The sequence below is a fragment of the Saccopteryx bilineata genome, chromosome 12, assembly GCF_036850765.1.
Source record: "Saccopteryx bilineata isolate mSacBil1 chromosome 12, mSacBil1_pri_phased_curated, whole genome shotgun sequence".
In the NCBI taxonomy this organism is placed as follows: Eukaryota; Metazoa; Chordata; class Mammalia; order Chiroptera; family Emballonuridae; genus Saccopteryx; species Saccopteryx bilineata.
In genome coordinates this window covers 33,586,792-33,609,567 of record NC_089501.1, presented here as the reverse complement: position 1 = coordinate 33,609,567, position 22,776 = coordinate 33,586,792, and the positions used below count along the sequence as shown (strand labels likewise).

General features: G+C 44.7%; 1 protein-coding gene and 1 pseudogene across 1 annotated transcript; one reads left to right on the top strand and one right to left on the bottom strand.

Moving 5' to 3' along the window:
• Window positions 1-8,637: 8,637 nt before the first annotated feature.
• LOC136316064 (sperm motility kinase 4A-like) lies at window positions 8,638-10,443 on the bottom strand. The gene has a single exon (XM_066247805.1). The coding sequence runs from the start codon at window positions 10,441-10,443 to the stop codon at window positions 8,638-8,640; it is 1,806 nt and encodes a 601-aa protein (XP_066103902.1).
• A 1,278-nt stretch (window positions 10,444-11,721) lies between these two features.
• On the top strand, window positions 11,722-21,990 carry LOC136316063 (solute carrier family 22 member 2-like; annotated as a pseudogene).
• Window positions 21,991-22,776: the final 786 nt, after the last annotated feature.

The window sequence follows — 22,776 nt, the reverse complement described above, 5'->3', positions numbered from 1 at the left end:
TGATCTTTGAGGTTATTTGTGCCAACTTATTGGTTAGAATAGAAAATTCTCATTTCTAACTAGTGAGAAATTATATGAAAAAAGAAAATCCTAAAGCTCACACAAAGATTAATTTTATATGAGCATCTCCTATAGTATATGTGACCTTTGTACTCTCAAAACTACAAATCAATAATAAACTAAGATTAATACAAATTACTTTAAATTTTGTTATTTTTATTAATTTCTTCTACTGCTAATTTACATTTTCACAATATAATTATCTTTGTCATAAACATTCAAACCTCTATTAATTAACTATAATATGCACTGGCACATAGTAACACCCATGTAATAATAGACCTTCAATATAAATAAGGCTCTGGATAGTTCATTTTGGAAGTTTGTTTTAAAAAATTAAAGTATTCATGTTACTTTACTCTTTTTTGCCCATCTGGTTTTGTTGTTTTTAGTTGCAGTAATATTGGTGGAGAGCTGAAATGAAAAGAACTTGAACTGCAGAGCTCAGGAATCTGGAGACGGACACGGTGGAGAAGGAGAGGTGGGCAGATCCTGGGGTCGCCCCGGGCCATGCAGGCTTCCTCTTTGGTCCTCCTGGGCTGTTTGGGTCTTTGCCTTTTGTCAACAGAGTTGAAAGACATGACAAAAAGTGTAATTATGTGTGTCATTTGAAACATTTTCTGGCCTGACCTGTGGTGGCATAGTGGATAAAGCGTCGAGCCGGAAATGCTGAGGTCGCTGGTTCAAAACCCTGAGCTTGCCTGGTCAAGGCACATAGGGGAGTTGATGCTTCCTGCTCCTCCCCCCATTCTCTTTCTGTCTCTCTCCTCTCTCTCTCTTGATTTCTGCAAAAGAGTGGAAACACTGGTTTGAAAATATTATGGTCCCGTTTTAGAAAGTAAAATACCTTTATTTTTAATCTTTAAAGATCTGTTAGCAATGTTTGCCTTTGTGGAACTAGTTTTGAAGACTTTTATCTTAGTGATTAAAATCTTTTTAACTTTGTTAAAAAGACTTCTGTAATTTGAAAGTGTTACAAATCAATAAATAGAGATAATATTAATTTTCATTGTTTCTATTAATTTCTTATATTACCTATTTGGATTTTAACAATATAATTACTCTATCACCAATATTAACAAAATTAAATATTTATAATAATGTCTTATAATCTGAACAGGTGGTGGCACAGTAGATAGAGCATCGGACTGGGATGCAGAGGACCCAGGTTCGAGACCTGAGGGTGCCAGCTTGAGCACGAACTCATCTGGTTTGAGCAAAAGCTCTCCAGCTTGAACCCAGGGTCGCTGGATCCAGCAAGGGGTTACTCAATCTGCTGAAGGCCCACAGTCAAGACACATATGAGAAAGCAATCAATAAACAATTAAGGTGTTGCAACACACAATGAAAAACTAATGATTGATGCTTTTCATCTCTCTCCCTGTCAATCTCTCTCTGACTCACTCTCTGTCTCTGTAAAAAAAAATAAAAAAATAAAAAAATGACTTATAGATCAACTGTGGTCTTCAATTTTAAGGAGCTTTATGGTGGCAGAGAAGTTAAAATTTATTTGAAAGCATAAAAACTTTGCTCTTTTAACTCTAAGCTTAACTATTTTGACAAAAATAACTGCTAGGTTCCTTTTCAAACAACCGAAAAATTATATATTTCAGAAGTTACTTATAAATAAAGTAGCCAGGTGTTTCATCTTCTAAACCAGGACAACTAAAGATGAAATATTAATAAAAAATATAGGAATTTTTAGGAAAATTTAATAAATATAATTTAATAAATTGTGTAGTGCAAAAAACATTTAAGGTTTCATGTTAATACTTGAAGGTGATATATAAAAAACATGTTACTAAGCTAGTCAGAATAATGCAGAATTCAGTATAAAGCAGGTGGGTTCATCCCCATGTCGCCAAAGGTTTCATCACTGAGGTGCCCACTGGTCTCACTGTGATACTTTTCCACTCCATCACCAGGACTTGAGGAAAGTGCTCAGAGGGAGGCTTCAAGGTGGTCTGAGTGCGTCATGTACCCTCTAGGAATGCAACTTCAGTTTCCATGCTTACATCTGTGCTGCTCCTGTTTCACTACCCAATTTTTCAGATATAGTTCATCTGTATAGACATTATTCACAGTACATTAAAAGAGGGAGAGAGATGAAGGGAGTGACTGTGTGAGGGTGAAGATTAACATAATTCTGAGAGAACTTTTAAGGAAAAATAATACAGTACATTTGAAAAGGCTTTTCTTACTCATTATTCCTTGCTGCTAAGTACAGTGATAGCTCAGTTTTCGTCAATAATTCGTCCAAAAACAATCAGCAAAATCTGAAACCAATGAAAACTGAGGCAATTATTTCTATATGAATCGATGTAAATCCAATTAATTTGTTCTAGACACTCCAAAATGCATACCAAAAAACATCTTATAGAGAATAAATGTAGTGTTTAATACTAAAAACCATAAGAAATTAACATAAAATGAATATAAAAGACTAATGAAAAAATAAATGAACATTTAACATGGCATTTACCTTTCTGAAGTCTCTTCTTGGCGTATGGAAGATGGTGAGGAGGGGAGAGAGGTGCATATACTGTATACGCAGTGATCACTTACAAGTCATTGTAGTATTAGCACTTTACAAGCAAGAAAAAAAGCACAAAAACACTGGGAAGCAATGGAATTGTTGGGCTAGACATGCAGGGTGATGCTCACACAATGAGAGGCAATGCCACACTGAGCAGGAGAATGCAGGGGTTGCCCTTTGTTTTTGCAAAATTAGCACTGAGGTCATGTGGGCACGCCGATGAAATCCACGGCAACTGACTAAAACCAAGACAAATGTTTCCTAGAAAAAAGCAACAATAACCAAAGTCAGTGAAGACCGAGGTACTGTAGTCCTACTTATCATGTCTTAAAAGAGACAAGGCAATTTCACAGAGCATGTGGCAAAAATCAAGAGCCTGTAAAAAGAAAATAATTTACTGTCAAGGTGCTCTATTGGGCTTATGTGTTTTTATATTGTCTACCATATCATTTCTGAAACATTAGCCACTGCATCATATCCATGGAAACCTCCCTAAGCTCAAAAGACATTTTAAAGATGGTGGATGCCATTATTTTCTCAGGCCAATAGCTAGGATCTGATTGGTTATTACCCTATTTCAGAAGCTAATCAGCAGTGTTATCAGCTATGACTTTCATTGCTGCTGTACTATAAACTTAGCAATAAAGAAAACTATAAATTCAAATTTTATTCTTTGGAGGAGTGTACCTCATGCTGAGAAGATTAATGAAAAATTCCTGGCCCATTTTTTATTAAAGATACGACCATTTTATAGCACTTTAATTGTAAATCCACTCTTTGACATCCTAACTAATGGTTCTTGCTAAATTAATAAAAGTAACATATTAGGTTTAAATCCCAGATAGGTAGAGATTGCTGTTTTAATATCCCATCAGTATCCTTTCTCTTTCTACAGATGCTCTCAGGCCAGTAGTGTTAATAACATGCATGAGTGAAGATGCTCTTTTATAATGCTAATGGTGGCAAAGAGATTTTCCTTTATATTAGCAGGCAATCAATTCCAATAGCTTTTTAATGCTTTCTTAAAGAATCAATTTTAAAACAGAAGCTCTTCAGGGGACCCTCTTAAATTTCTGCACAACCAGTCTCCTAATTTTCCATTACAATGCAATCTAAACAGCTACAAAAATACTGTAAAATTTTTGTCTGTACAAAATTTTTGCAAAATGCTTGTCTGTCTCAGCGTCTCTCTATGCGCTCACCACAGTGCAGGACACTGCAGAGAGACTCATAAGTGTTTGTTGAGTAAAGGTAAGTGATCTGCTGAAGTGAATGGGGGTGGGAGGACATCAATTTGCATTTGTACTTGGACACCATTAAATATAACTCCAGTGACCAACACATAGAAGTTCATTAAAGCAAATGTTCAATAAATCCTTTACAAAGGACAGCCTATTTGCAATAGAAGGGCCATAGTTTATCCACAATCCTGAAAATTTTTGTTGGAGATAAAGTATAATAAAGAAAAATGTTGTCTTTCTTATAGCAGCTACAAAAATTTGCTGGGATATGGTTTCCAATCTCCCCATTGCATGTACCCTGTTATTAGGAGAATCATCTAGGTTGTGTAAATTAATTTTCAATTCACTTCAGGGGAACAGGGCAATGATTTATTTGGCAATAGTGTTGAAGAAAGTGTTGGAGAATTTTAGCAATCTGAAAAACAAAATCAGTTTGTTCTGATTATCTCCATATTAAAGGGTAAAATGTGGAGAAACAAAAGTTACTAGAATGTGTGTCTGGACTGTTGCAAGCACACTAGAAGCATGATTTGATGGTGGGTTGTCCCTTCATACACGCACTTAGCAAGAGAATGGTGCTCAGCGATTCATCTCAGCTTGGAGATTACACAGTGCAATAACCAGGAATATTCCTCCATACGCTATTTCAGTTAAAGATTCTAGGCAAGATAGCCAGAAGTCATATTTCCTTGAAATAAAGAAGTATCATGCTATGTTACAATCAAGGAAGAATAGTTTTCCTGCATACAGAATAATTAGCCAGGTTGACCAAATGTAAAAGAGGAGCTGTCAAAGCAATTGTCTCATAACTATAAGAAAGACACCATTTTTCTTTATTATACTTTATCTCCAACAAAACTTTTCAGGACTGTGCATAAACTATGGCTCTGCTATTGCAAATAGGCTGTCCTTTGTAAAGGATTTGTTGAACATTGCTTTAATGAACTTCTATGTGTTGGTCACTGGAGTTAAATTTAATGGTGTCCAAGTACAAATGCAAATTGATGTCCTCCCACCCCCGTTCACTTCAGCAAATCACTTACCTTTACTCAGCAAACACCTATGAGTCTCTCTGCGGTGTCCTGCACTGTGCTGAGTGCATAGAGAGACGCTAGACAGACAAGCAAACTGCTGTAGGTGTGACATTGCAGCCTGCAGCACAGCCTGTGAAGATGCTCGTGGTACTCTAAGGACATACAATATTTTCAGTAATTTAAGATTAATAATTTAAAGAATCAATCAAATTTAACAAGGTCAGAAAGGACAAGGGAGGTTTGCCCAGGAACTGATGGTCAGAATTGTTGAAGTCTAACCGAAGGGTCAGGAGAACTAACTAGAAGAGGGGAGGGAGCAGTGTTCTAGGACTAGAGACATGATCAGACTTGTGTTTTGAAAAGGACACTGTGGCTGCATTGTGGGGGACATACTGGGAGGAGCATAGACAGTGGATGAAAGAATTCATATAGAAGACTGTTACCTCCATCTAGAGAGAAAGGAAGCCTGCCAGTACTGTATGCTTACTGATGTTGCAAATCTCTGCCCCCCCCCCAACTGTAGGCGGCCAGGTTGGACATTTCTTTCTTGATTACATGTACCTAATGGTGAAGGCCCCGATCTGTGTGGATTGTAGTGAAGTGGGCTCAGTTGGATTCTTGAAACTTGGTGCATTTAGGATGAAGATTGTGCTGATAAGTAGGAATGGATTTAGGATCCTTGACTGAGTGGTGAACAGTCATAGAAAATGAAGAAGTATGAGTTTGATTTATAAAGCTAAATCTTTGGTTTTATTTGTATATTATTTTGGATTACTACTGATAAAAGCTCTTGTTTCTATTGAGTAGTTTTCTTAATAACACATAAATGTACTTTCTTGGTCAGATTCTTTTTCCAGGTCAGACTTCAGCTTGTCTTTCTCCTAAGAAGTGGTTTGTGAAGTGATTATATAGGCCATGCTCAACCTGAGGTGTGCAAAGCCAGGCTTAGTGACTTATTAGCTCTAAGACTCAGGAAGCTCCCCAATCCTTGAGGCTCAGTTTCCTCTCCTGTAGGTTGAGCGCACTCAGTACTCCCTCATATGAGCTTATAGGGACTAGGTAAGGTAAGCTTGTGCAGCTCCAAGCGGAATCCCTGCCATTCAGTCATCAGATCACACACACCTTTTCTCTTGTTAATCCAGAGTTATCTGACTATAGATAAGCAGTCAGGAAAAATAGACATTTTGGCACCAGATGGCAATGTTCTTGGTCAGGGTTGTAGTCAATCTTAGTTGGACAAGATCAGATGACCCACTTTAGGCAGTTCTATGGCACTCAGAACAGATGTGACCCAAGAATCCAGGAGCCAGGGCAGTGGCAAAGCAAGTTTCCTGAACTTGTGTAGTAAGGGACACAAGATGACTGTTGGAGAGTCTGTCGGCACCAGAGTGTCCTGGTGAAGATGGAGTTCTGTGGCAGTTATCACTATGGTTTCTGCTTCCTTTATAATGGCTCAGCATAGGCCAGCGTTATGAGACCTGCGCTCAGGACACACCGGGGCTCTCAGTCGTGCCCATGATGTGTCTCAGACAGCACTGCCTGTAGCACTTCAACAGAGCATGAGGACCTAAGGACTGGCCTCTGGGACCCAGCTCCTGCACAATGGTCTGACTTCTAAGAGCCAGACAGGAACCTGGCCATCCGACTCTTTAATGTGTCCTTTCTTCCATTATCCAATGTGCTTTGACCTCTTGATGTTGTTTTTGGCATTGGATTAACCCTGTAGTAAATGGCTTCAAAGAAGACCAAGAACTGGGACATACATATTCACAGACATGTATTCTTGAATCATCCCTTTTAGTCTTCTTTAAAGACATAAAGTAACAATAAGGGTAAGATTGAAATATGAGCTCAATATAAATAATGTGGAAACTCAAGAGAACAGGGTTAGTGGGTTTTATTATTTATGGTCTCTCAACAATGCAAATGTAAATTAATAACATGTGTGTGTCTACTAGTTTGGGCTGTTCAACAGAAAAAGATTTTTAATGTTTAAAATTTTTATGAAGGTTCAATGCTGTTGTGGAAATAGAACTACTATATATTTGAAAACTGCATTTATGGGAGCTAGTGGTATTGATTTTTTGTTTGTTTGTTTGTTTTGTTTGTTTTCATTTTTCTGAAGCTGGAAACAGGGAGAGACAGTCAGACAGACTCCCGCATGCGCCCGACCGGGATCCACCCGGCACGCCCACCAGGGGCGACGCTCTGCCCACCAGGGGGCGATGCTTGCCCATCCTGGGCGTCGCCATGTTGCGACCAGAGCCACTCTAGCGCCTGGGGCAGAGGCCAAGGAGCCATCCCCAGCGCCCGGGACATCTTTGCTCCAATGGAGCCTTGGCTGCGGAGGGGAAGAGAGAGACAGAGGAAAGCGCGGCCGAGGGGTGGAGAAGCAAATGGGCGCTTCTCCTATGTGCCCTGGCCGGGAATCGAACCCGGGTCCTCCGCACGCTAGGCCGATGCTCTACCGCTGAGCCAACCGGCCAGGGCTTGATTTTTTTTTTAATATCAGCACTTTTTCCCTGGGCTTGTCAAAAGAGAAGAAGCTATCATGATTTCAAAGAGCATGCAAACTATGTTTATTAATCTTCCGATTATTTTTGAATTATAACAATAAACAGACAGCTTGAGTTAGAAGTAATCACACGGCCCTGGCCGGTTGGCTCAGTGGTAGAGCATCGGCCTGGTATGCAGGAGTCCTGGGTTTGATTCCCAGCCAGGGCACACAGGAGAAGTACCCATCTACAACACCCTTCCCCCTCTCCTTCCTCTCTGTCTCTCTCTTCCCCTCCTGCAGCCAAGGCTCCACTGTAGCAAAGTTGGCCCTGGCGCTGAAGATGGCTCCATGGCCTCTGCCTCAGGCCCTAGAAGGGCTCTGGTTACAACAGAGCGATGCCCCAGATGGGCAGAGCATCACCCCCTGGGGGGCATGCCGGGTGGATCCTGGCGGGCGCATATGGGAGTCTGTCTGACTGCCTCCCCATTTCCAACTTTAGAAAAATACCAAAAAAAAAAAAAGAAAAAAAAAGAAAAGCCAAAATAAACCTTTAAAAAAAAATCACACATAAATATTCTGTGCTTGAGGATGACTACCTCCATTTACTTAATCTCTCAAAATTATATAAAAATTAAATCTGCTCGTTTACCAATGCTTCATGAGAAAATGGATATGTAAATAGTCACCAAATTTATTGGTTATGTTTGAAATGATGATATAATATTGTAAGCTGTGTAGCATCACAGAATTCACTTTGGGAGGCTCTGAAATCAGCTTAAAAAGAGGGATTATGAGGACGGCCATCAGTATATATGAAAGGTAAGTGGGAGGTCATCTGACTTTAAAATGCAGTTATAATTGAAATTTATGATATATTCCCTTTTGAGGGCAACTGTAGACTCCTTACATGGAGAAAAATCCAACTTCCAGAGGTTAAAAGTGAGGTCTATATGCTGCTCTTTGGAAAAGAACTATCTTACATTTTAAGATAAGTTGGATTGTGAAGACAGTCAGTAGTTTTAACAAATAATAAGACAGATGCTCAGAATTCCAGGCATTGGTTTGCAATTGAGCTGTTTCTCACAGGGGCAACATTGCTGCCTACTCAAGGACTAATTGCAGAATTGTGTCAAGGATTTTAAACACACACACATACACAAATCATGGTTAATGATTTTCCTAAGAAAAGTTGGAAAGTGCAGCTAAGACAAAATATACCTGTTATTCAGCATTTAAAATACTGACCTCACCCGCATCTTGCCTTTGCCATCAGTACGTCAAACTGGTGTGACTTTTGCCCTTTCGGACTGTTGACTTTGTCTTGGATGGGCCACAACAGAAGCACTTTAAAAAGCCTCTTAAGAACCTCCTGGTCACCCTCCGCCAGCCGTGGCGGTGGCCAGGAGAGGCTGGGGTCCCACCATCAGGCAGCCCAGTGCTTTCTTCTTGGGTTCTACTCCCACAGCTGGTGTTATGGCTGCTGGTTGTAGGGGAGGAGCGCACAGAGTCAGGCTGGAGCTCTGGGCTGCAGGCAGCATTCATGTTCTCTTGGCTGGGTGGTGGAGCGCTGGCCCTGCCCTCATGGGTGGATGGTGGAGCGCCGGCCTGGGAGGCTGGGCCGGATGGTGGAGCACTGGCACAGGGGGCTGGGCTGGATGGTGGAGCTCTGGCTCGGGACTTGGGGCTGGATGGTGGAGCGCCGGTCCGGGACTTGGGGCTGGATGGTGGAGTGCTGAGCCAGGACTTGAGGCTGAGTGGTGGAGTGCTGACCCGGGAGGCTGGGCCAGATGGTGGAGCTCTGACCCAGGAGTCTGGGCCAGATGGTGGAGTGCTGGCCCAGGAGGCAAGGCCAGATGATGGAGTGCTGGCCTGGGAGTCTGGGCCTGATGGTGGAGCACTAGCCCAGGAGGTGGGACCAGAAGGTGGAGTGCTGGCCTGGGAGTCTGGGCCAGAAGGTGGAGCACTAGCCCGGAAGGCGGGGCCAGATGGTGGAGTGCTGGCCCGGGACTCTGGGTTGGACATACCTTCTCCTGAGATACTGGCAGAGTCCTCCTCCACCGAAACCTGGGCTGAGGGAAGGACGGTGTCAAGAGACTGAGGGCAGGGCCTTAAGGGGATAGTGCTCCCCCTCCTCTTATATTTCCTGGCCTCCAAGAGGAGGTAGGTCCCCATTATGTGATCGTATGACTGTTCCATCAGCGCCTTCCGTATCTCAGGCTCCTGGAAGCCGATGCGGTTCATTTCTGCTACAATTTCAGGGTCCAGGTTCCCCCGGGGCACGTCGCCGTACGGCTCTAGTTGTTCCTTTTGGCCGTTAATTACCCATGGATGTTGGAAAAGTTCGTCAGCGGCTGACCTCTCGCTGGGATTGAGAGCCATTAAGTTTGTGAGTAAGGCTTGACACTCCACCGACAAATAACCTGGTATTCTGAAGTTCCCAGTCATGATGTTTTTTTTCACTTTAGTTAAGTCCTGGCCCCAAAATGGTGAGTGTCCCGTTACCATGTGGAAGAGAATTACACCGAGGCCCCAGATGTCCACCTTTCGGCCCTCATAAGTTTGCTCCAGCAGCATCTCGGGCGCCATCCAGTTCACAGTCCCACAGTATGTATTCAGTTCGTCCCTTTGCACCTTCCTCCCTAAACCAAAGTCTGTTATTTTGACATTTTTATCCGCATCGACCAGGATGTTCTCCAGCTTCAGGTCCCTGTGCACGATATTCAGCCTGTGGCAGTACTGAAGGGCCGAAAGGAGCTGTCTAAAAATGCGTCGTGCTTCTGCCTCGGTGCTTGGGCGGTCCCTTAGTAAATAGTCAAAGAGGTCACCACCGCTGACGTACTCCATGACCATGTATAGTTTGCAGTCCCTGACAATCACCTCCACCAGCTTGACCACATTTGGGTGATTTAATGCCTTAAGGAACTCAACCTCCCGGATGGCGTTAGGGCAGTCCTTTAAATTTATAATTTTGATGGCGACGTATATGCCCGTTGGGACGTGCCAGGCCAGCTTAACTGTGCCAAAACCCCCTGTGCCCAGGGTACAAACAAAGACATAATTTCCCACGTCGCCCATCATCCATCAAAGTTGTTGCTCCATAGTCACCAAACATGGTGACTTCGCGATGTTATAAATTCACGCCTTAACCAAATCAAGATCCAGATACACTAGTCCAAGTCACAGTCCGAGTTCCAAATCCAATACAATCAATCTGAGTCCACAAATCAAAATCCAAAGAGAATTGTCCAAAACAGTCCAAATCCAAATCCAAATCACAGTCCAAACGTGTCTAAAACCTCAGGTCACTGTAACGCTCCCTGGGCCGTAAAAGACAAAATGCTCAGCTCAGCCAGGGCCTTATATAGGTTACTTTGTTATTCCATCACAATGGTGCCCTTATGAGGTCAGAGCAATCATCGAGCCAATCATGGCTGAGCATAAACCACAGTGTTTTTTCTTTTTTTGTGTTCCTTGACCCTTTTACTAAAGAAAATAAATATAAGAACCCCCAAAGCTTTCTGTTTATGTGAGATAGTAAATAATGATTGATATTGACTATATAAGAAATAAAAATCTATGATGCAAAAAAGTAAAATAAATAAAAGTAAAAAGTCTGGCCCTTTCCTGTGGGGCATTGAGGACAGTTGTTCCAGCCCAAGGACATCAGTTCCAATGTGAGGTTGCCAGTTCGACCTGGAATCATCCATGCTGAGGTCATTAGCTCTAACCCTGTGGCACTGGCTAGAGCCCCAGTCAGGCAATATGAGAAGCGATCAAATGACACAACGCAGTGGAACAATGAGTTCATGCTGCTAGTGTTCCCTGTGTCTAGCACAGTGAGTGGCAACACAGTACAAAATACTGTGTTTCCCCATGTATACAACACACCTTATGTATAAGATGCACCTTAATTTTGGGCCCAAAATTTGAAAAAAAATGATTACATAAAGTTATTGAAACTCCAGTTTTATTCATTATAAAATTTATACAATTCTATTTATCACTGTCAAAACTCCATCTATTAGTTGTCCTCATTTGTGTCTGATGACGAATCACTGTCTTCTTATATTGCCTTGTCCTCAGTTCACTCTTCCGATTTCAACGGAAGCCGGGGGCCACGATTTCAGCGACAAGAGGTCTAGAGAGCTTCCTCATGTTGGCAACCAAAGGGACCTTTTTACTTACGAGCTATGAAAAGTTGTTATATCTTGGATCTTACAGTTTTTCATAATTATTTAACTGGGTGTTTAAGTTGCTTCATGCTTGGTGGCACCCTTTGAACGAGATATACAATAAGAATTTTCTTTACTCTGTCCCTTCTCAGAGGAAACTGCAGGATACAGAAAGCAGAGTATGGCTCTCACGTCCCCACTTCCCATATCCGTGCCCAAAGCAGACATCCCTGATCAATCACAGCAATCTTTGTCCCAGGTAAGACCAACATGGGACCCCACACAGACTGTAACAATCCATCCGAGTTCCCAGGGCCAGAGAAATGCACTTGTCACCCTGCCCAAGGGAAACATGGAAAAGAGCAGACACTTCAGGAATTCCTGCTGTGCAGGAAAGCGAGAGAGAGGCTGCATTTTCAACCAAAACTCTCCCATGCAACAAACCCAGGATGTTTCATTCCTGGACAGACCCACCTGGTCTTCCCATAGTTGTCTAAGAATTAGACATCTCGACTTTCCCAGAAAGTCTGTTTCTCCTCCAAAATCCAGTAAAACTCTAAGAGCGAGCCTTAGCTCCGTCCCCGTGTCCATGTACGGCAGACACCCCTGGGCCGCCATTCCCATTTGGAGTTCTTGATTTCTGGCCCGGATGCTGCCATCTTTCCTTCCGCGTCACCATCCTCTACCCCACGCATTTAAAATTCTAGTTCCACCTTGTCGCTCTCCTGCTTAAAAGTCTCTCGATGATTTTGTTCTCCACAGAATAAAGACCCAGTGCTTTAGCGTGACAGAAAAGCCCACCTATTATCCGACTTCTGACCACCTCAGAAATACTCCTTTTTCCCACTTTCACTCAATAGAATCAAATTTGATTTACCTACAACTTAACTCACTTCATGATGGGATGACATTTTCAAAAGGTCACTCTCGGTGCAGTGTAGGAAACAGGTGTTTTGGGGGGAAGAACGCAGGAAAGAGGATCAGGGGAGTCTGTTGCCATAGTCCTTGCAGGAAAGATCAAGTGTCTGAATGGAGACAGAAGGTGTGGGTATGAGAGGAAGAATTAGAAGCAGTATCAATAAGGCGGCAATGACAGAGCTGGGGACTGAGGTGGAGGCTTAGAGGGGGCAGGTACCGAGTGGATGACACCCCGAGCGCCAGCTGGGCGTCTGTGTGCTGGTGGCGTGTGCTCAGAGAGACAGGCACGCAGAGGAGGGGCGGGTGTGGGGGGAAGATGGAGGTGAGCTCGGACAGGAGGAACTTTGGGGCTGCAAGGATGTCACCATGCAGATGTCCAGGGGCAGTTACTCTTCTTTTTTAAAACTTTCTTTTTTTTAAATTCATTTTAGAAAGGGGGTGGAGAGAGAGAGAGGAGAGAGAGAAGAGGGGGAGGAGCAGGAAGCATCAACTCCCATATGTGCCTTGACCAGGCAAGCCCAGGGTTTTGAACCGGTGACCTCAGCATTTCAGGTCGACACTTTATCCACTGCACCACCACAGGTCAGGCCGGCAGTTACTTTTCAGGATCAGAAGTTCAAGAAAAATTTATGTCATTGTAGCTCTGATGGTGGATGAGATCATTTAGAGAGGATGAGAGGGCCAGGGAGGAAGGCAAGGGGGCAGAATTTTTGGAAACCAAGCTAAGGAGGAGAAACCAAGACTGAAGAATGAGGTGGCCCTAGTGGGGAGAAAAAAGGAGTTAGAGGGGCAGAGGGGGTGTGGAAGTCACAGTAGGAAGGACTCGTGCAAGCCTCACCTGATCGGTGATGTTGAGCACCTTCTCATGCACCTGTTGGCCATGAAGATGTTTTCTTTGGGGAGAAAGATACCTATTCAAATTCTCTGTCCAGTTTTAAATCAGCTGTCAGTGTTTTTGCTATTGAGTTTTAGGAGTTTTGTTTTTTGTTGTTTGTTTGGTTTTTGTATTTTTCTGAAGCTGGAAATGGGGAGAGACAGTCCGACAGACTCCCGCATGCGCCCAACCGGGATCCACCCGGCACGCCCACCAGGGGCGACGCTCTGCCCACCAGGGGGCGATGCTCTGCACCTCTGGGGCGTCGCTCTGCCGTGACCAGAGCCACTCTAGCGCCTGGGGCAGAGGCCAAGGAGCCATCCCCAGCGCCCGGGCCATCTTTGCTCCAATGGAGCCTTGGCTGCGGGAGGGGAAGAGAGAGACAGAGAGGAAGGGAGGGGGTGGTGGAGAAGTAAATGGGCGCTTCTCCTATGTGCCCTGGCCAGGAATGTAACTCAGGTCCCCCACACGCCAGGCCGATGCTCTACCGCTGAGCCAACCGACCAGGGTGTAGGAGTTCCTTATATGTTTTGGATATTAACCTATGATCAGATGTACGGTTTGCAAATATTCTCTCGATTGAGTAGGTCTCCCTTTCACTGAGTTGGTGGTGTCCTTTGCCGGGCAGCCCCTGGACAATTCTATTTCCTGTGTAGTAGCCCTACTGTGTGCCTCACAGACAGCTGGTTATGGCTGCTGAAGAAAGGGGCCAGTACCAGTTTTCCTCCACTGATGACAGTCATGACACTTGCACTGTCCCCTAGGTGTATCCCTGAGTCTGAAGATGGCTAATCTCCCAGAACAAGAATGCTCAAGCCATGAGGGCATTAAGTTCATCTCAAGGAAAAACAGAAAGTCAGTACCTGTGTGCCTTCAGGTGAGCCAGCAGCTGTGATGTCAAGTCCAGGGCCGTGAGGAGGAAGATGCAGAAAACCTGGTCCTGTCACCAAGAGCTGGTCCTGTCACCGAGGGGTGGTTCCTGTCACCGAGGGGTGGTTCCTGTCACCGAGGGGCCAGTTCTGTCACCGAGGGGTGGTTCCTGTCACTGAGTGGCCGCCATGTGCCCAGGGTGCTTCTGTCGTACAAGATTCATGGTTCCTGGGTCAAATGTCTTACATAGGTGGACAACATAAACCTGAAAGGAACCCCCCATAAAATCATTTAAAAGTCAAATAAGGAGCCTCAGGACTGCCCAGGCCCCTGCGCCTGACCACCAAGGTCTGGTTTACCTGCGTGTCCGCCAGTGGCCCCGTGGACGGAGGTCTAAGTCAGAGGGAAGAGTCTGATCAGGGGGACAAATTTTCAACACAATCACATCTTAGAATTCAAACACCGGGGATAGAAAGTGTTCCGAGAGTTATTCAGCACCCCTTCCCTTCCAGAACAGAAGGCACCGAGGCAGTCTGTTTTCTGGGCTGTGCGTGGTTTGCCCTCAGTAGACCTTCCTGCTTTAACTTAAAGCTTCTCATCTGGCAGGGGCTGGAAAAGAGAAAATCAGGCTTATTGGGAAAGCATGTTGCAATCAGAGTAAATCATTTCTGACCAAGGAGCTAAGATGGAAAACAGTGGGAATCGGAGATTTTACGCGACACTCAGATTGAGGATTTGGGAGCTCAGAGGCCTCTTTTTTTTTTTCACTTCCTCTCTGGTTTCCTGGGGGCATGAGGAGGGGGCTGGGCCTCCTCCCAGGTCGACACGGGGCAGGAGCGGGGACAGGGGCGGGGACAGCTCGCACCAGCCAAGGGAATGTCTGAACCCCTGGCAGAGGCAAAGCTCCTCAGGAATTAATTAAGCAACCGGCACAAATCGCATAGATTGGCCTCCGTGTTCTTCTTTCCTTGCCTGGATAAATTGTGACCCTTGAAAAGGACCCTCATGTTGTCCATTACAGACAATGCACACTTTCAGCCCACACACTAGACACGTGGTCAAACTTTGGTGAAGAAGAGAAGCCTTACCCATTGGCTCACCTGGTTTCACAAAATCCGAATTAAGTAGTCAATTCTTGGGTTTCAACAGCATGAGCAGACCACAGAGAAATCATGGACAACCACCGTCTGTCTGGTTTTATTAAGCAATCACTCTATTAAGACATTTCTTCTTGCCTTTCAAAGTTGACCAGGGAATGATACCTTTTTCATTAGGCAGGAGCTAGAAAAGAGAAATTCTGGCTAATACCGTATTTCCCCATGTGTAAGTCGCACCCTTTTTTGAAAATTTTGGGGTCTAAAAACTGGGTGTATCCTATACAGTGGTTGTAGTTTCCTTTTTTTTTCTTTTTTTTTTTGCATTTCACACTTTTTCACACGGATGAGGAGTGGTATGAATTTTATGATGAATAAAACTTGAGTTAAGTAACTTTATATAATACATTTTTTTTTCTTCAAATTTTGAGCTCCAAAATTAAGGTGAATCTTATACATGGGAAATATGGTATATTAGGAACTCAGAGTAAGTCATTTCTGACTGAGGGACTAAGGGAACCCGTGAGAATGTGAGATTTTACATGATATTTAGATTGAGGATTTGGGAGTTCAGCCATTTTTCTTCACTTTCTCTCTGGTTTCCTGGGGGGCATGGGGAGGGGGCTGGGATACACATTCTTTTCCAGTAATGACTGGTGTAACACTGGCTCTTAGGTTTTAGATCCGTGCAGAGATTAGTCAGAGAACAAAGCAGGCGTGGGCCACTGTCTGGCCAGAGGTCACCCCTCAGGTACTGGCGTTAAGTCTGGTCAGTGCTGGTCCTGCTGGAGGTTTGCTCCCGATTCCTCTGTCTCTCACACACCATTGTGTGAGGCTTGACCACCCCGCTGTGCTGTGTCTACACTGCTCACAAAAATTAGGGGATATTTATAGCTTCATATTCATTTTGAAATATCCACTAGCCCTGGCCGGTTGGCTCAGCGGTAAAGCGTCGGCCTAGCGTGCGGAGGACCCGGGTTCGATTCCTGACCAGGGCACACAGGAGAAGCGCCCATTTGCTTCTCCACCCCTCCGCCGTGCCTTCCTCTCTGTCTCTCTTCCCCTCCTGCAGCCAAGGCTCCATTGGAGCAAAGATGGCCCGGGCGCTGGGGATGGCTCTGTGGCCTCTGCCTCAGGCGCTAGAGTGGCTCTGGTCGCAACATGGCGACGCCCAGGATGGGCAGAGCGTCGCCCCATGGTGGGCGTGCCGGGTGGATCCCGGTCGGGCTCATGCGGGAGTCTGACTGTCTCTCCCTGTTTCCAGCTTCAGGAAAAAATATATATATATCCCCTAATATTTGTGAGCAGGATACATATAAATATATATATAGCATCGCTTTATATGTGTGGATAATTTCTTCGCCTCTCCTGGTTCTGAAGTCACAGCCAGCCACCACAGTGGGTCAGATAGTGTAAAAGCAATGAATAGAGGGAATAGCAGAGATGACATGGACAACCACCATCTGTCTGGTTTTATTAAGCAATCACTCTATTAAGACATTTCTTCTTGCCTTTCAAAGTTGACCAGGGAATGATACCTTTTTCATTAGGCAGGAGCTAGAAAAGAGAAATTCTGGCTAATACCGTATTTCCCCATGTGTAAGTCGCACCCTTTTTTGAAAATTTTGGGGTCTAAAAACTGGGTGTATCCTATACAGTGGTTGTTGTTTCCTTTTTTTTTTTTTTTTTTTTTTTTTGCATTTCACACTTTTTCACACGGATGAGGAGTGGTATGAATTTTATGATGAATAAAACTTGAGTTAAGTAACTTTATATAATACATTTTTTTTTTCTTCAAATTTTGAGCTCCAAAATTAAGGTGAATCTTATACATGGGAAATATGGTATATTAGGAACTCAGAGTAAGATGACAATGAAAGGTGACTACAGCCAACCCTTGTTTTTCCAGAAGTCTCCTTGCGCTGGTGACTTGCTCTCAGAGCTGGCCCAGACCTGAGCTCTTCTCCCTGTCCAGGTTCTCGGGCTCCGCCCTCTACCAGGGCCTCATCATGCATACGGGCCTCACGGGGCAGTGTCTAGCTGGACTTCTTTATCTTGGCCCTGATGGAATTCCCAGCTAACCTCATCATCATCCTCTCCATCGACCGCGTGGGTCGCCGCTATCCATGGCTGGATCAAATCTGGTGGCGTGGGCAGCCTGTCTAGCCTCAGTTATTATCCCCAATGGTAAGTGTCAGGCCCAGCTATGGTCTTGCTCTCCAAGATCCTAAGAAGAGGGCTGTCACAGCCCTTTGATAGGAAGACCATGTTATTTATTATCCAAAGTAGTTTGGAAAAAATAAACAAAATATCTAGCATCTTTCTGACACACTCATCGGCCTTTGAGAACAATCGCAGCCAAAGGCTGCCTGATGTCACACGATGACATCCAATTGCTACAAGCCATCCAGCTGGCCCAGAGCAGAGAGCACGGGCTTTGGTGTGCAGCTGGCTCAGGGTTCAAGTTCTTTTCCAGCACGACACTTCTCAGATGTTATTTAGGCAACTCCCTTGACCTCCCCAGTGTCCTGCAGAATTAATGAGAAAACGGCATCAATGAATAATTATTCAGCTCCTTTCCTTTCTTGTAAAATACTTTCTCAGTGAAGGGGAGTGAAAATGTTACAACAGAATTCTCTTAGCAACATGGAGCTTTGCTTGAATCCTTCAGTTATTAGCAACTATTTTGAATATGCCCATATGTTGCTATTAGTGTGGTCTCTGATAGACTCAAGTTGGCCCAGCTTTGGAAACTGATATAATTCTGTTGTCATTAATGGCTGAGGTCTCAGGTTAAAGGAGTATTAAAATTGTGTTTAAAGTTAAAACTAAACAGACGTGTAGAATTTGCTGGCATTGTCCTGACTGTGAGAAGAACCAACTTCACTGTCTTATCCCAATCTGGAACCTGGGGTTTCCCCTTGCAAAGGCCCCTGGAGCACAGTTTGAAAACCAGGGATCGTGCAGTGCATGAAGTGCTGTGTTTCCCTCAGATCTCCAATGGCTAAGAGTGACAGTCGCTTGCTTGTGTCGAATGGGGGTTACACTGGCCTATGAAATGGTCTGCCTGGTCAATGCGGAACTGTACCCCACGTTCATCAGGTGAGCACATCTTCCTCCACAGGAAGAGGGTGGGGAGGAGGGGCATTTGCTCCTTGGCTAGAACACCACAGGTGCCGGTAGAGGACACTTGACTTTTCAAAACACAGGTGCAGGAAGATGAGAACATTGAAAGGCAGTAGGCAGGTCACATCTCACACTTACAGACTGGGGTAAAGCACAGAAGATGAGTGGAGAGTGCAGGAAATCCGAGTGGTAGGAGAGGACCAGCAGAGGCAGCGGGCGGAAACAGCGTGAATGGGACCCCAGACACAGGGAAGCCGGGGATGACAGTGCAGGGAAAAATCAGCCCCCAGTGTTTCCACGGGAATGAATATAAAACCAACCTCACAGAATACAAATGAGAGGTAGACCATGTATCGTTTACGTGTACTGAAAATAACATGAACATGTTTCTCAGTTCACGAACACCGTACTGATTTGGGGCATCATTTACTGGAGGTGGGATGAGACATCACACTACACTGTGATAGGTTAAAAGGTTAAATTGGCCCCCTGCCTTTCAGGAATCTGGGTGTCCTAGTCTGCTCCTCCATGTGTGACATTGGCGGTGTCATCACCCCGTTCCTGGTATATCAGCTCACTGAGGTCTGGCATGAGCTCCCTCTGGTAGTTTGTGGTAAGAAATCCTAAGAGATGTTGAATGAAAATCTATTTTTCCAGGGAGACTCCATTCTTCTACCTCAACAGAGGTGCCTGTTAGTAACTACTCAGTACGACTAGTAAGTAGTAATACCATCAATGTCAGTAATACTAGTTTTAGTAATCATTTCAATAGCTCCTGATGCTCAGGTATGGGAATCATTAGGACCCCTGCCCAGAGAGGTGCCAAGTCAGAAAAGAATGCAGTGGAAGGAAGTGTCCCTGAAGAAGCCCCTCTCTCTCTCTCCTCCCTGGTTTCCACCCTCCTCGGATCTCTTTGTCAAAGAGCTCACTTGCTCTGTCTGCCTCCTCCAGAGCCAGACGTAGAAAAGTACAGACTTTCACTTCACTGCTTTAAGAAAAGGCTGTGGAACTTGACAAAGAGCAGCTGCAAACCCAGTGGAAACAGAGACCGTGCACGAGCACTCGGAGCCCCTGTGGGGATTGGGGCACCGCCTCAGCTCCCTCCAGCAGTCAGGTCGAAAGGGGCATGTGCTTCTCCCCTGGCTGCAGGAAAGCACCACGCAGAGCCCTCCCCTCCCCTGCCAGCCTGCCGGACAGACAGTGCCAGGGACAGATCTAATGATCAGGAAGGAACACACAGAGGCCTTTGTTGACACAAAGTCCACAGACCATGAGAGGGGGCTGGGCACCTTGGGCAATGCCATTCCTTCACACCCACGGCCTTCGCCCACAGCCATAGATGATGGGACAGTCCTCCTCTCGGTGGCCACCCAGATGCGGCCTCAGATTCACACACAGCACATTCACCTTTGCACGCCAGCCGGGACTTCTCAGCACCCTCTCTTGTCCCCTTTAAGACTCATTCTGAGCCAGTTCCCATGTGACAAAAACATGCCACTTGTCACTGTGGGCAAGCAGCACTCACTGCATGTGGGAGGAAGAAGGGACCATTGCTTTTCTCCTCACTCTGACGTTGTCACACACAAGTGTCCCTGCTCCTTCCTCTACTCAGGGGATCTGTGAGGGGACATTCCCACCACTGTTGTCCTGCCAGTTAAAGCTCCAGGCCATATGAATGCCACCCCATTCCAGCTTAACAAGATGGCCAAGGTTGGGAGCTCTTATCCTGAGATAACCACGACGTGGTCACAGAATATCTGGCACTGTTTACGGGATGTGCATGCCCCAGATGTCTTCCTCCCCCAGCACCATCTGAGGGACCTGTCCCCAGAGCCCCCTTCCATCTTGAGAAAGTGCCATCCCACCCTCGAGACTCCTTCCTTCCTGGGAGGACACTGGAATGAGCTCCCTCTCAACCACTCCCTTAGGTGGGCAGCAAGTTGTCCATGGGTCCCTGGGATATTTCTGGGTAGAGAATGGCTACTTTGAGTGTCCTTAAGTTATTTAAGAAAGCAATGCAAAGCCCAGACCCAGGAGATCCACTGGTAGGTTGTAGCTGCATTTCAACACTTACAGTAAACTCTGTGATGACTCTCCATTATATTTTTGCTAGTACAGTAGTTTCATCTTCTTCCCTCACCAGCTTTTAATCTGAGTTGCTAACAGTAGTCAAAACTAATGGTTTTACATTTCAACTTCTTTCCCTTCCTTTTCCACACAATCATAGTGTACCAATGCCAGTCTTGAAATGACCAGAAATGAAAACCTAGAAGCCTGAAAATCAGCAAACCGGCACATTTGGATAATCGTCATGAAAGAGCAGGGGGAAGGAGATAAGGGGAGCACTGGTGGACTAGGCTGATCTTTGCAAATACAAAATACTAAGTGGATGGTAACAACTAGAGTGTCTTATCTTCATAATTCAGGCCAGAGACTCAGAGCCGCTGAGTAAGTTCACTGTTTGTGCAAGTTACAACCAAGTGCATCTTCAGAGGTTTGGAGAGGTGTTTGAGGGGCTGGCTATTTAGTTCACTCTATGCGACAGGCACTGTTCTAAGTACTTAACAAATTGAGCCTCAGACTGGGAGGAGGGCATGTCTCCCCACTTTCTGGAGAGGAGTCCAGAGCCTCGGGGAGTGGGCAGAGCTTCCCAGAGCACGAGGACCAGTCAGCAGGTGCCCGGCTGGAGGCAGACCCCCAGAACCACTGAGCTCTGGGGCCTCTACCCCCACCATTTCCTAAGGACCCAGAAGTGGGAGTCCAACATGCCTCTTTCTGAAACTCTGAGACTAGTGAAGCACCTACATCCCACTTCCTGCATTCATAACAGAAAAACATATAAAAATCTAAGCTTAACATCTCAAACCTTTAACGAGAATTTAAGAAATAGAAACACAATGTTTGCTGTTATGCCCCCCCCATATACCAAAAATTAGAGACAAAAAAAATTAGGAAATTATTAAACACCTGAACTCGAGATCAAAGTCCTGGCTATACTTTTTAACGCTGTCTCACAGTAACACTTTAAAAGTGACTCATTACTTCTACTTGCCAGTGATGATAAAAGTTTCTGATGCAGTTTTCCTTTCTAAGTGCTTTATGTTGGCAAGGTTATGTTCTTTCTTTTCTTAGAGTTGATTTTCTTTTCCACAGTTATTCCTAACCCCAAAGTTCCTTACTCTTATGGCAAGGTCCTCCAGCCCAGAATAACTTGACTCAAAATGTGAAGTATTTCATCTCCCTATAAGGCAGTGTCATCCAACAGAGTTTGGGATCAGCCAAATATTTATTGGTGGAGAGTAGGGTTGTCAGGTAGCAAAGAAATTTGTTAAGTATAAAAAAATTACACACACAAAAAGGGTTTTTTTAGAAATAAGGGGAGTTCTAACTATAGACCCCACTGCTTCCCTGCTTAACGTGCTGCGCCTCTGTGTGGCTTCCAGCTGTGATCGGCTCGGTGGCCGGAGGACTGGTGCTGCTGCTGCCAGAGACCAGAGGGAAGACCTTGCCCGAGACTATCGATGAGGTTGAAAACATGCGGAGGTACGGAGCTGGAAGTCCCACCTGAACTAACTCACGCGTGTGTTCCGCCTGCGCGGAGGCCGGTCGGAAGGAAAGAGGAGGGAGACCCTCTCTCCTATCACACACGTTGAGATCAATCCCAGCAGAATCAGGCTTGCGAGTACAAATGAAGAAACAGTAAAATAATAAAGAAACTGTAGAAGACCTTTCTTCCACCTTTGTAGTGGGGGAGGTCTTTGTAAATACGGCCAAAAATCCAGGACCCGTTAAAAAACATGGTCAGTAAGTTGTAAGTTTGCTTTCACAAAAAAATGTTAAAATCTGCATTAAAAAGTTACTCTAAGCTTTAAAATACAGCAGACTTTAAAATATACAGCAAACTTAGATAAAATATTTACTCCTCTCTCCAAAGGACTAATTTCCACAATTTGTAAAGAGCTCTAACAAAATCAAATGAGTAACCACTCAATAGAAAAAAAAAAGAATAAATGAGCAAAGGATTTGAACAGATAATTCAGTGAAAAAGAACTTTTTTTATTTTTTAAATAATTTTATTTTTTAATGGGGTGACATCAATAAATCAGGGTACATATATTCAAAGATAACATGTCCAGGTTATCTTGTCGTTCAATTATGTTGCATACCCATCACCCAAAGTCAGATTGTCCTCTGTCACCTTCTATCTAGTTTTCTTTGTGCCCCTCCCCCTCCCCCTTTCCCTCTCCCTCTCCCCCCTCCCCCCGTAACCATCACACTCTTATCTATGTCTCTTAGTCTCACTTTTATGTCCCACCTACGTATGGAATAATGCAGTTCCTGGTTTTTTCTGATT

Bases quoted from the DNA above. Each gene is read 5' to 3' on its own strand.
- LOC136316064 (XM_066247805.1), bottom strand. From the start codon at position 10,443: ATGGGCGACGTGGGAAATTATGTCTTTGTTTGTACCCTGGGCACAGGG.